Here is a 13,295-nt window from a genome sequence, read left to right as displayed (position 1 = left end):
TTTACTGAGGTTATATTTATCGGGGTTTTATTTCCTGATGTTCAGTCGCCAATTCTGAATTATAACTAACATTAAAAACATGTTTAAGGAGGAGAGAGAGCAAATAAATTTGATTAACAGCTGATCTTTGGGTTTTTGTTCAGTAATCAGCGTGACCTGCGTATAAACGTATAAATGAGATAATGTTGGTGTTTCCGTCATGTAGTAACTGCTGGCTTTAACTGTACAAAGGTTGTTCGACACTATGAAACACATACAGACTTCATGATGTTCGGCTAATATTTTTATTGTGAATAGTAATCATGAGGGTAAACGGACCTGTACACCACGGAGCGAGGTCAGCATATCCACGATATCTTCAGCTCTGAGTTAACAGTTTCCCAGCTGACTAGTCTAACTGACATCTACGAATATGTCACGGGTCATATCAATATGATTTTACAGAAGATCATCCTTATTACTGCCAACTATTCCAGAGACGTGAAAATCTACAGCATAAAGAACAAAAAAATATAGCAGTCTAACGCAACACTGTAACAGAGATGAACCGTCAGTTTGTCGCAGATCAAAGTGGAATGAAAGTGATTGGTTGAACAGGTGTTCGTGATCTGTGTTTTCTGCATTTTCATCAGCGTAAGAGACTCAGCAGCAGATTAGAATAACAGTTACACATTTAATAAATCACCAAATGAATACACGCAAGAAACGAGCAAACCTGTTCCGACAATTTGAGTTTGTGTTCCCTCAGCTGCAGACTCGCTGCTGTTTAAATGTTTGAGAGGAAGATTAGATATAAAGCAAACGTCAAACATAGACTCAGTCTGCGTTCACATTTGATATGAGGCCAGGACGGATAATGGCTGTGTCCTGTTTGAAGATCATATATGTAAAATTGTTGTCTGACCTTCGTCGAGCCAGCCGCTCAGAGTCCGTGGTTACCATGGTTACTGTATAAGCACCTATAATGTAAACAGCTGACACAGGGGAAACCTACCGGGAGCATGGGTGTTTATGGTTTTCATTGCAAAAGAACCGTCTGTCTATGTTTCAGTGCCCTGGTCTGCCACAGTTTCCACCAGCCCCACTCCAGTCTCAGCAGTTTAGTGACCTGACTGTTCCATTTTTAACTTTTGGTGTTTCTGCCTATCACAAGATTGATAACTTCAGTCAGCACTGTAGTGCATCATTCTCACATCAGAGGGACATTTGAATACTGTTTTATACAGCATATGACTGGAAGATGAATATCAAGCAGGCATAAGTGTGATGTTGATTGAACTGAGATCTCCTACTGTCATTTCTGTTGCTGGAGATGTCCACTCTAATTTAATTTAATTTAATTAGTTTGCTGCTTTGAATTATATGCAAACATGTCCATGTGGATTATATAAGTTTCTTGAGGAAGAGAAAATATGTTCATCAAAAGAAGACAGTTGAGGTACTCGGGGCATCTAACCAGGATTCCTCCTGGACTCCTTGGTAGGTGAGATGTTTTTGGCCATGTCCTACTGGGAGGAGGTCTCAGCGGGCTTGGGGAATACTGTGTCCTCCAGGATGAGCTGGAAGGCATGGCTGGGTTGAAGGAAGTCTGTCAAATTGATAAGCAGAGGAAGTGGTGCAGCACCTGGTTCTGTTTGTAGAAGCTCAGATGTAGGGGCAGCCAATCAGATGAAAGCTGGCGTAAATAGAGGAGGGGTTGGGGTGGGGGCTCCAAAAGACTGTAGCATGCAAAACCACTACTTTGTACAATTTCTGTCGTCTACAGACAAAATCATCTTAACTTGTGATCTTGTAAGCTGCTGGTACTTGAGTTGTTTTATGCCTTTGAACAGAGCCTGGTGGGTATTTGGTCCTGCTTCTGGCATCAGTGCTAAGTTACACTAATCCAGCTGCTGGGTGTAATTTGTTATTAACCGGACTAGTTCATTTATCTATCTCTAGTATGCATTTGAAGAACTCATAATCTTCTGTGTTCTCCCTAGCTGCCCTGGGCTTATCCGTGGCCTTCATCTTAAAATTCAGAGACAACATGTTCCATGTGCTGACTGGCCAGTTCACTACTGTTCTGGTCACAGGCCTCTCCCTCTTCCTCTTTGACTTCCACCCTTCGCTGGACTTCTTCCTCCAGGCACCCACGGTCCTGCTGGCCATCTTTATCTACAATGCCAGCTGGCCCAAGGACCTGGAATATAGCCTGCAGCGGGAGAAACTACGGGTCATCAACGGGGAGGTGTTTGAGAGGTCAAGAGGGGTAGGAGACAAACCACAAATCCTCAGTAGTCACGCACACAAGCCCACACACTCCTTTTCCTCACACAACTTCGCTCACCTAACCCCGATGTATATCCACTTCCTCTACTCCCGCCCACATACCAAGTGCTCTGCAGGAAACTTGGCTCTTGTTTCTCTGTAATGTCATTTCTTGAGTGCAAGAGGAAACCTGATTCCCAGCTATGAAAATAGCATCCAGGCTCATGCTGGAGCCTTACGTCATAGAATTCCTTTAGTAGTCAAGTGTTTTTTGATGGAAGAAGCTATTTAACAATACAGTAGTCTGTGGGGATACTATCCTGGAATTCTTTTCATCCCCAGCGTCCTGTCCTGTTCTGTATTGAAGAAACCCTGTAATTCAGGTGAAATGCCAGGTTTCAGGTGTTTGTTTCTTTGCGAGAGCACTAACAAAAATACCCTCTCCATTGGCAGCCGTGGCTTTAAAATGCACGGTACTTCCCCGGTGTTTTTCGGGGAGTAAATACTGCCCTCCACTTTCTGAAAACAGAAAAAAGATGTGCACAGTGCCTCAATGTCTGCAGATTTGTCCACTGGATTTGATCACTTGTTCATTCATTCTGATGCCTTGTCTCTTTTTTGTGTTGCAGGACAGTGAGGAGCTCGAGCTCCTGACAAAGGTAAATGCAGACAGTGTTTCTGATGAAGAGTCCTTGTAGTAATGACAGAGCTCACTCCCAAGTATCCAGAGGATACTCTGCATCTTTCCTGCTGCTGATATCGAACTGGACAATTGACTGGATGGAACATGGTCACAGAGTTTCAGTCAGGTTTCAGAGCTCAGCACAGCACAGAAACAGCTTTAGTGAAGGTTACAAATGATCTTCTTATGGCCTCTGACAGTGGACTCATCTCTGTGCTTGTCCTGCTAGACCTCAGTGCAGCGTTCGATACTGTTGATCATAATATCCTATTAGAGCGATTAGAACATGCTGTAGGTATTACAAGTACTGCGCTGCAGTGGTTTGTATCATATCTATCTAATAGACTCCAATTCGTGCATGTAAATGGAGAGTCCTCTTCACACACTGAGGTTAATTATGGAGTTCCACAGGGTTCAGTGCTAGGACCAATTCTGTTTACATTATACATGCTTCCCTTAGGCAGTATCATTAGAAGACATAGCATACATTTTCACTGCTATGCAGATGACACCCAGCTCTATCTGTCCATGAAGCCAGATAACACACACCAATTAGTTAAACTGCAGGAATGTCTTAAAGACATAAAGACCTGGATGGCCGCTAACTTTCTGCTTCTTAATTCAGATAAAACTGAGGTTATTGTACTCGGCCCTGAAAATCTTAGAAATATGGTATCTAATCAGATTCTTACTCTGGATGGCATTACCTTGGCCTCCAGTAACGCGGTGAGGAACCTTGGAGTCATTTTTGACCAGGACATGTCCTTCAACGCACATATTAAACAAATATGTAAGACTGCTTTCTTCCATTTGCGCAACATCTCTAAAATTAGAAATATCCTGTCTCAGAGTGACGCTGAAAAACTAGTTCATGCATTTATTACTTCCAGGCTGGACTATTGTAATTCATTATTATCAGGATGTCCAAAAAACTCACTGAAAAGCCTTCAGCTAATCCAAAATGCTGCAGCAAGAGTCCTGACAGGGACTAGAAAGAGAGAGCATATTTCTCCTGTTTTGGCTTCCCTTCATTGGCTTCCTGTTAAATCCAGAATTGAATTCAAAATCCTGCTCCTCACATACAAGGTCTTAAATAATCAGGCCCCATCTTATCTTAATGACCTTGTAGTACCATATCACCCTATTAGAGCGCTCCGCTCTCGCTCTGCAGGCCTACTTGTTGTTCCTAGAGTATTTAAAAGTAGAATGGGAGGGAGAGCCTTCAGTTTTCAGGCCCCTCTTCTGTGGAACCAGCTTCCAGTTTGGATTCGGGAGACAGACACTATCTCTACTTTTAAGATTAGGCTTAAAACTTTCCTTTTTTCTAAAGCATATAGTTAGGGCTGGACCAGGTGACCCTGAATCCTCCCTTTGTTATGCTGCAATAGATGTAGGCTGCCGGGGGATTCCCATGATGCATTGAGTTTTTCCTTTCCAGTCACCTTTCTCACTCACTATGTATTAATAGACCTCTCTGCATTGAATCATATCTGTTATTAACCTCTGTCTCTCTTCCACAGCATGTCTTTATCCTGTCTTCCTTCTCTCACCCCAACCGGTCGCAGCAGATGGCCGCCCCTCCCTGAGCCTGGTTCTGCCGGAGGTTTCTTCCTGTTAAAAGGGAGTTTTTCCTTCCCACTGTCGCCAAAGTGCTTGCTCATAGGGGGTCATATGATTGTTGGGTTTTTCTCTGTATCTATGAAGCGCCTTGAGGCGACTTTTGTTGTGATTTGGCGCTATATAAATAAAATTGAATTGAATTGAATTGAATAGATTGTCTGTGAAAGCATTTATTTGAACAGTGATAAGCAGGTAAACGGTGAAAGATACTGTTGATAGATTATATGATAGACTCCTAGTATTAAAAACAAAGTGTTTAATAACAGAATTAGCGAAATGTGTATATTTTGGAAACGTGCCTGTCTGTGGATGACTGCTGTCATTCATATGGGGGAAAGTACCAGCAACGCTGTTTGTTGGAAAATAAGTGATACTTTTGGATTCATTATGGATTCCTTTTATGGACAGTGTATTTCTTTACATGATTCCTGTTGTACATGCTGCTATTTGACTGCTTGCTGGTGCTGGACGTCTAAGGACCAGAAACTGCAGTTTCAGGATTGTTTTGATAATAGATTTGTTTGAAATTGTGGTGATTTTGAATCTTTATCCACACTATGATGAATTCAGTTTGTATTGTACTGTGGAAGAGGCAGTTTATTTTTTTATTTGTTTATTTTCTGAGCCAGAATAAGTGGTATTGACATAATTGCCACTAATGCCTGACTTTCTGTCAGCACCACAAACTCCCTGCCTCTCTTACTTGGGGCTTGAATATTTTCTTGTTAAACTGTAAAATAACATTGTCTAAAGATTGTTGTTTGTGCCATTAAAATCCTCACGTGTGAATGCATTTTCTTGTAAAATAAATGGCAAGTTGTTTTACTTCTGTGCAAGTAATGCAATTTAATACAATCGCTGATGTCTTGTCATAAATTTGTGCATTTATTTAAATACTGAGGTTTTCTGGAGGAAGACCTAAAGGGTACTAGCTGCTCTAACTCCATGTTTTTCTTCTATTACTTTGCACATGCTTGATAGCTGTTTTAGCTCCCTATCAGTTCCTTTAAGCCAACTCTTAGATATTTTACCCACCTGCTGAATAACAGTGTTCCACACCCACTAACATTATACAGATCCAAGAGAAAGGAGACTGTAACGCAGTCTGAGGTCTAAGCTTTAAATGAACAAGACTCACTTGTACATACACTTTGGCCATGTTTAATACAAACTCTGTCTCTTGCTCTATGGCAGCTGAGAGATGCTCCAGCCTCCCCATGCCCTTAATTGGATAAGTGGAAGAAAATGGGTAGGTGGATTCCAGCCCTTCTTACTCGCAAAGTGTTTTTACAACTGTGATTGCATTGAGGGGACAGTAAGTTGAGAAGGTCTGAAACTACTGTAGATATTACAAGTACGGCAGGTTGTTTCAATCATTACATGACCACTAAAATATACTTGGAAATATTTTTCCAGTTTTGCCACTAGGGGGAGGTGTTGCTCAAAAGATTGTTGCAGCGCATTGGCACTGAAAGTGAGACAAATAATTTAAAGGACCTGGTAGTAAACAAATGTTTATTTTCATATAGCCATATAGAAACAAAGAATAAATAGAAACAATGTATAGCAACAGAAACTTTACAAAAGAGAAATAATGTGATGCTTTTAATAATATTATTGGTAACTGCACTTCAAATGCAACAGATGTCCAATAAATATGTTCTATTATCTACAAAATCAACGTGTGTGCTGAAACTATGCAAGTCTGACCTAAAAAAGCCAGTTAGAGATGACAGACGATGCAATAATGTTTTAAGTTGAAACAAACAAAAAAAACCAAACAAAAAAAAACAGCAAAAACTAAAGTATGCAATCCATTTCTGAAAGCATTTTTCTTCCCTTCACTAAGTGATGGGAAAGACACAAAAAGGTTTTGGGCCAAAGGAAGCACCAAGGACCAGCTGCAGGCCAGTGTGCATCATTGGAAAGCACACACCTGTTAGTAACCATACCCCTGGTGATAGCCATCCTGATAACCGTGTTCGTATCCATGATGATGGTAACCATAGCCACCATATTCGTCTTCAGGGCAGCGCATGCCAAGCCACTGCTGGATGGCCATCTCCTGTCTGCGGAGCTGCATAGAGTCTACCAGGTCATAGATAATGGCCATGGACCACATGGGTGAGGGGTACCAGCACTTAACATTGCCGTCCTTCCCCACCAGCAGCATGGAGAAGTATTCTGGGCTGATTTGGAAGTAGTTTCTCATGTCCTTCACGAGGGTAGCTGAGAGCCCTTCACGCTCCACGGTAGCACTCCCTGGATGGACCAGAGGATCAGGTTAGGAACAACCTATTAAAGAGTGAATTTCACAATAGATGTAGCACATCGACATTTTCCTCTTCCTCTAAACTTATCACACTGAACTCAGATACCAAAAAAGTAGAGACCTTAGCTTTCAGAAAATATATCTGTTCACTATTTTGTATTAAAAATTCTTACCATTGATAGGATAGAGCTCCAAGACTCCGCCCATATCTGGCAACTCTGTGCCAACCAGCTTCAGAATGGCGATGTACCTCAGGCCTGTGTAACCATGGCAACCTTTTTTTGAAAAGACATCAGAATGAGGCAAACAATTTTTAGACAACAGCATGACTTCAAATGAGAACAGCAGTATGCTATCAAAGTTTACCTTGGACTATGACCCTGACTGACATGACCAGACAAAAGTGCAGTTTAAGAGCCTCAGCAAGCAGATTTACAGATGCTGGGAGGAAGTCATACTTGTTTTCTGCAAACAGAACAAAATGTGAAGACACGTACTGAGCAAGCTGCCAACACATCACTGTAATGCACGCCAGAAAAATTAACACTGTTTTTTAAATCTTTTTATCCAGATGTGGAAAAAAAAAGTTGTGTGCATGTGTTTACTGTCAGGTAATCACCGGCACTGGCAGACATTTTCAGAAGTAGGATGCGGCTGGTCCCCAGTGTTACAAAGCCTAGCCCGAGAGCAAGAATGTAGGCTGATGAGCCGGAGCACAGCCTGGGGCACAAGGGCACATGGCTGCGACTGGAAATGGATCCAGCCAAACCTGCTGGAATACATACAAACATGCACGCACACATGTTTATCAGACTTCCCCTTTACATTATGATTATTATACTGCCAAAGAATTTTTTAAAACTGTTGTGTGTGTCTCAGAAAGGTTTTAAAAAGACAACATTCATTCATTCATTCATTTGTTCATTTTCAGGCACAACAAATACCTATATTGAACATAAAATACACAAAACAAAAAACAAAAATTGCCTGAAAAAGGAGTGGGACGAAGAAAACTTATTAAATCCCACCCCTATACTCACTCATCAACAAAAAACAAACAAACAATAAACTTCCCGCAGCTACGCCCATCATTGCATACAGACCCATCAACAGCCCCGGGCACATACAAGCATCTAAGCGGCAGCTCGCAAACAACAATTAGAGCCTTCATAACTGAATACAGAATATATAAATTATAAATTGCATTACCACAGGTAACAGGCAGTAATAACTACAAGTAACAAACACACATACATATACATACATATATATATCTACACACACAAGTACATATATGTACATACATATGCACACTTTTTTATTTTTATTTTTTGGAATCCATACCAGCAATGGTAAGAGGACAGACATTACAGAGCACACTAAAACCCATCATTGAGTATACTGTGACCAGACCAACTGTTTGTAGAGAAATTTAAATCTATGAATATTTTTGCATTGTTTCAATTGTAAACTCAGACTGTTCCAGATTTTCACACCACATACAGACACACAAAAGCCTTTATGGGTTGTTCGAGTTCTGGGTAATTTGAATTCTCCAAAGCCTCTCACATTATAAACCTTTTCTTGAATTTCAAATCTAGTTTGTAAATTTGCCGGTAAAAGTTTAGTAAAAGCTTTATACAAAATTATGGATGTATTGTAATTAACCAGATCCTGGAATTTAAGTAACTTTGCCTGAAGAAAGAATTTGTGAGTATGATCTAGATAACCAGCCTTGTGAATAATACGCAGTGCTCGTTTCTGTACTGCGACTAATGGATTAGTTGTATTTTTATATGTATTTCCCCACACTTCCACACAATATGTAAGATATGGAAGAACCAGGGTACAGTACAGAGTACGAAGTGCATCTTTATCAAGGAATTGTTTCACTTTGTTCAAAACTGCGAGGCTTCTAGAAATTTTGGTTTTTATGTGTCTGACGTGGGGTTTCCATGAAATTTTATTATCAATTACGACTCCCAAAAATTTGTTTTCACTCACATTATCAATTGGTACACCTTCAATGATAATTGGTAATTCTATATTATATTTTAAATTACCAAAAAACATTGCTTTAGTTTTATTTATATTTAATGATAATTTATTTATGTCCATCCATTTTTTTTTTATTAATTTTAGCTCCCTGTTTACGGTCATTACAAGATCAGTATAATTATCGCTACTGAAAAATATGTTGGTGTCATCTGCGAACAGTATGAGTTTAAGTACTTGAGAAACATCAAAAATATCATTTATGTATACATTGAAAAGTTTTGACATTGACAGGATGTAAGTGTGAACTAAAACTTGCAGAAATAATGATCAAATACAAGACACTAAAAACAACACTGCGGGTTAATTTGGTTAAAAGAATATCATTCTAATTATGCTGTGTGAGCCGTTTCGAGATATGTGGTGGCTTTTCCATTAATGGCTCATCTGTGAAACAGCTTATGAGGAGAAACAACTCAGTATAATGCAATACAAAGATGACCGTGTCATTGAGACTATATACCCCTTATCTTGTATATCAATATTCAGTAAGATGACCTTTATATTCCAAGAAATCTATGTATCAGGCAAGCTTTCAGGTCAATTCTTTAAGTAATCCAAGAGTTTTATGTGGATGTTGGCTGTTTTTGTTTATTCTCTGTCAAACTATGACTCAATAAGCACTGTTGCAACAGGGCTCACAGGGATTTTCAGTCTGGTTATTGTGTCATTTGGCATACCATAACATTTTCTTCCAATTTCTCTTCCTTAAGAGTAATTTTTTGACAGCCACCCTCACACTGACACCATTTCTGATGTGGCTTCAGTAAGCAGTATATGGATCAACTGCAAGCCCAGATGCATCTCTCAGGTCCTGTGTCAGGTCTTTGCTGCATTTTTTCACCCTGATTTTTCACACTTCAAAAGCTTCAGGAGCTTTTTGCTCAGTGCAGCATCAGCACCACGGAAATACACGGATACATCCGTAGACTCGAGACAGAATTCACAATGCGTTTTTGGGACTTTCAGGTGTATGGACCAATGTTTTATTTTCTGATCAAACCAGAACACTTTAATGAGCAGCTAGATTTGTCTCGCATTATCTGGCTGAGTTAATGCCAGTTAACATCGAAGCAGCTGGAATCCATAGCTGTGCGTGTTCATGGAGCTGCATTTTCACCTGCTGGACATCACTACCTGACAAGTTTAACTTTCTTCAGAACATTGCAGGGGCCTTATTGCCAGTATTTGTCTCTACATATCTGTGTGAGCATGTGTATCTCTTTATTAACAAACATGCCATATTGGCCCAGTTTATTTTTCTTATCATTGTTGTGAGGAGACCATAAATAGCATTTGTATTTTCTGTTGTACAGTTCATTTGCTGTTATGGATAAAAAGTGTCTTTTTTTGTTTCAAAATAGCTGATAACTATTCACTGATAGCTGCCAACATCTGAGAATAAATATAATTCTATAAAGTTGCTCTATATAGTGTGTAACTGTTAACATAGAGCATTATTAAATTTTTTGCTAATGCAATCATATGGCACATTGACTTCTGAGGAAATTTTAGACGGCACTTGTCATCAGAAAGGTTGCCTACCCCTAGCCTAGAGGAACTGACTCTTCATAAATGAACCGAGTAGGGATCGCTATCCCAGGATGGTCAGTCATACGATGCAAGATTCTCTCAAGCACAGCGCATCAACAGGACTGAACTGCCAGCCATGCAGGAGGAAGATGCAGCAGATCCTCTCTGATCACAGCCACCCCAGCCACAGACCGGCAGGTGGTTCAGGAACATTCAGGGATAATTTCTACCCACAAGCTATCAGACTTCTGAACTGCAGACATTCGGCACACACTCACTACAACTACTGGACTCTACAAACTGTCACTATAAACCAATTTAAATCCTTACTGCACAAGTTTTTGCACAACTGTAAATTCCAAACAAATTCTCTTAATATTAATACTTTAGTATTTTGTTATTTATTATTATTATTAATAAATAAATTTTCTTCTTTAATATAACTGCTCACTTCTATATGTTCATGTAAAGCTGTGGCTACAATGTTTATCTGTACATGACAATAAAACATGAAACTTGAAATTTTACAGTAGTAAGTTTGATAAGATATATTATTTACCGTAGTGAGGGGCTTTGCTGGGTGAAAACCGTTTACGTCTGCTATATTTAACCTGAAATAAAAAGGAACATTAAGCAGATTTGTTTATCAAAAGCAAATGAAAGAATGTTTCACAATGAGGTGTACAATCACAGGAGGTAAACAATACTCACATTTGCACGCTTGGTTGAAGAGTGTATCTGCTTGAGCTCATGATTACTTTCAAGTTCACACTCTAGCAACTGCTTCACCACCTGTAGCTCAGTGAACAGTATCTGACAGTGTTTGCAACCAGGAGCAGGTGTCCTCGGGAGAGGACGTCCCCTCCTTTGCTTTGCTGCATAGTAAGGTGCACTGCTTGGGATTAAAACATCAGGAGATACCCCTGTTGAATGACAAGTAACCTTGCTGCTGGAGATAGAAGGCTGCATAATTGGGATGGTGTGGTCACTGAGAGTGTCACTGGCAGAGAGAGGCTGTAGGTTTGGTCTGGTAGAGTCACCCAGAGCCTCGCTGTCAGAGGGAGGAGCAGGCCGATGGTTCAATGTAGCATGGTCACTGTGAGCCTCGCTGTCAGAGGGAGGAGCAGGCCGATGGTTCAATGTAGCATGGTCACTGGGAGCCTCGCTGTCAGAGGGAGGAGCAGGCCAGTGGATCAGTGTAGCATGGTCACTGTGAGCCTTGCTGGAAGAGGCTATAGCAGAAGCAACCTTTGACCCTTCCTCCAGTGCCCTAAAGATGCCCTCCTCAATTACAGCATCATCCACTTCATCCATGTGTGAGACCATTTGTGGTGTGGGATTTGATGCCCTCAGAAGTGCCAGTTCTTTAGCAACGTGTCTGTCCTTGGCCTTTTGCATGTAAAGTTTAATCATAGGTGTCTGAAAAAATTGGTATTAGATGTGATTAGGGTTAAATTTAAACAGTTTTCTGTGTAACCATATATCAAAACTGTCAGTATTTTACTTATTTGGGCATCCTTCACGTTTTTATCTATGCACACAACATGCTTTCTAGAGCTCGAGGAACATTATATAAATACAGCATACGGACAAAGAAAGAACCACCGTATTCTTCTATAGAAACTGGAAGACTTTCATTTCACCAGAGTAACAAATATGTAAAATGCAAGGTCCTAAATGTAAGTCCCTTTAACATAAACATCTGATTCCAGAGATCAAGGGCTGCCTCACCAACACACAAAAACCACACAGAGACACCACAAAGTCAATAACATACCTGTAATTTGTGGACCTTTTCCAGGTGCTTGTCAAGCCGTTTAAGATGTTTTGACTGACATAAGCGGACTGGACAGTCCAGATTTGTAGAAAAGCTGTAAAAATAGTAAAAAAAAAATGCTGAGTAGGATGAAATAGAAATTGGATGTGTAAGATAATTGTATCAAATAAATGCAGTGCTTAGAAAAAATGTGTAGGGACAGTAAATATAAATTTATCTTTCAGAATTTATTAAGACACTTACTGCCGATGAGAAAATTGGCTCAAAAGAGTCAGCTCAGTTTTATTTACAACCTGCTCTGTGACTCTTAGGTGCTGAACAATATCAGCATATACATGTCCACATATGGGACACTTGTGTCCATTTCTGACACAGTGATGCCTTTGAGACTTTGAGGCGACAGCAACCTGTTGCCGTTCCTCTGTCCTCTGCGGCAACTCACTGCTCACGAACGCCCCCTGTACACAAAAAGAAGATGCATACAACTACTAAAAAAGTTTTATTTTTTGTCTTACTCTTACTTAATATTTACAAATGCCAATGAAAATAAATTATCTGCAGTACTGTTAGTAATTCTGACTACTTTTGATTTGACCTTTATATTTCTTTGAATATATATACTGTCTTTGAATTCATCTTGTGTACGAAACCCACTACTACTCCTCCTCATGACCTCACTAAAAATGGACTGGAGCTAACTCACCTCTTCCTTAAACTCATCTTTTCTCAATTGTCTTTAAATTTATCTGGTGGAGGTTTCCCATCATCACTCATTTCTAATCTTCTTCTAAATCTTCTCTTTAATTAATTATTGCCACATTTAATTAATTATTTAATGGTGTATTTAATTAATTCATTATGGCAGTCCTGGTGTTCCATACATATGAGCTGACCATGTGACGTAGAAGAATACAAAGACATATTTTGTTGAATGCATTGAAACTGAGAACAAATTTTACCTTTTCCATGGCCACTTTGTGAATCATTTGTCCCAAATGTTCTGCTTCATCCTTTGAATCGTCTTTAGATTCATCCTGTGTGGGTCTGCTATCATGTGTCCCATCCTCTTCAGATGCTGCCACCATCTGTTTTCAGAGAAGACAACA

The 13,295-nt window shown here is 39.9% G+C and overlaps 2 protein-coding genes across 3 annotated transcripts; one reads left to right on the top strand and one right to left on the bottom strand.

Moving 5' to 3' along the window:
- The first annotated feature begins 1,480 nt into the window (after positions 1-1,480).
- LOC146648997 (UDP-sugar transporter protein SLC35A5-like) lies at positions 1,481-3,216 on the top strand. The gene is made up of 3 exons (XM_085385835.1): positions 1,481-1,838; positions 1,983-2,251; positions 2,880-3,216. The coding sequence occupies exons 2-3, from the start codon at positions 2,030-2,032 to the stop codon at positions 2,946-2,948; spliced, it is 291 nt and encodes a 96-aa protein (XP_085241961.1). The 5' UTR covers positions 1,481-1,838; positions 1,983-2,029; the 3' UTR covers positions 2,949-3,216.
- A 2,837-nt stretch (positions 3,217-6,053) lies between these two features.
- LOC146648996 (uncharacterized) lies at positions 6,054-13,289 on the bottom strand. 2 transcript variants are annotated; one of them, XM_085385817.1, is made up of 9 exons: positions 13,149-13,289; positions 12,433-12,647; positions 12,190-12,283; positions 11,124-11,831; positions 10,972-11,023; positions 7,444-7,596; positions 7,191-7,289; positions 6,998-7,099; positions 6,054-6,814 (listed from the first exon to the last, which is right to left on the bottom strand). In XM_085385817.1, exons 1-9 carry the CDS (start codon positions 13,272-13,274, stop codon positions 6,492-6,494), a joined length of 1,872 nt encoding a protein of 623 aa, XP_085241943.1. In that variant the 5' UTR covers positions 13,275-13,289; the 3' UTR covers positions 6,054-6,491. The 2 variants fall into 2 exon arrangements, with proteins under 2 accessions (XP_085241943.1, XP_085241944.1); XM_085385818.1 differs by having other exon boundaries at positions 7,444-7,593.
- Between the last annotated feature and the right edge of the window lie 6 nt (positions 13,290-13,295).

This window comes from Rhamphochromis longiceps, linkage group LG17 (genome assembly GCF_057381845.1).
Source record: "Rhamphochromis longiceps isolate RC_006_pf linkage group LG17, R_longiceps_female_GT1.1, whole genome shotgun sequence".
In the NCBI taxonomy this organism is placed as follows: Eukaryota; Metazoa; Chordata; class Actinopteri; order Cichliformes; family Cichlidae; genus Rhamphochromis; species Rhamphochromis longiceps.
This window is presented reverse-complemented; position numbering and strand designations above follow the sequence as displayed.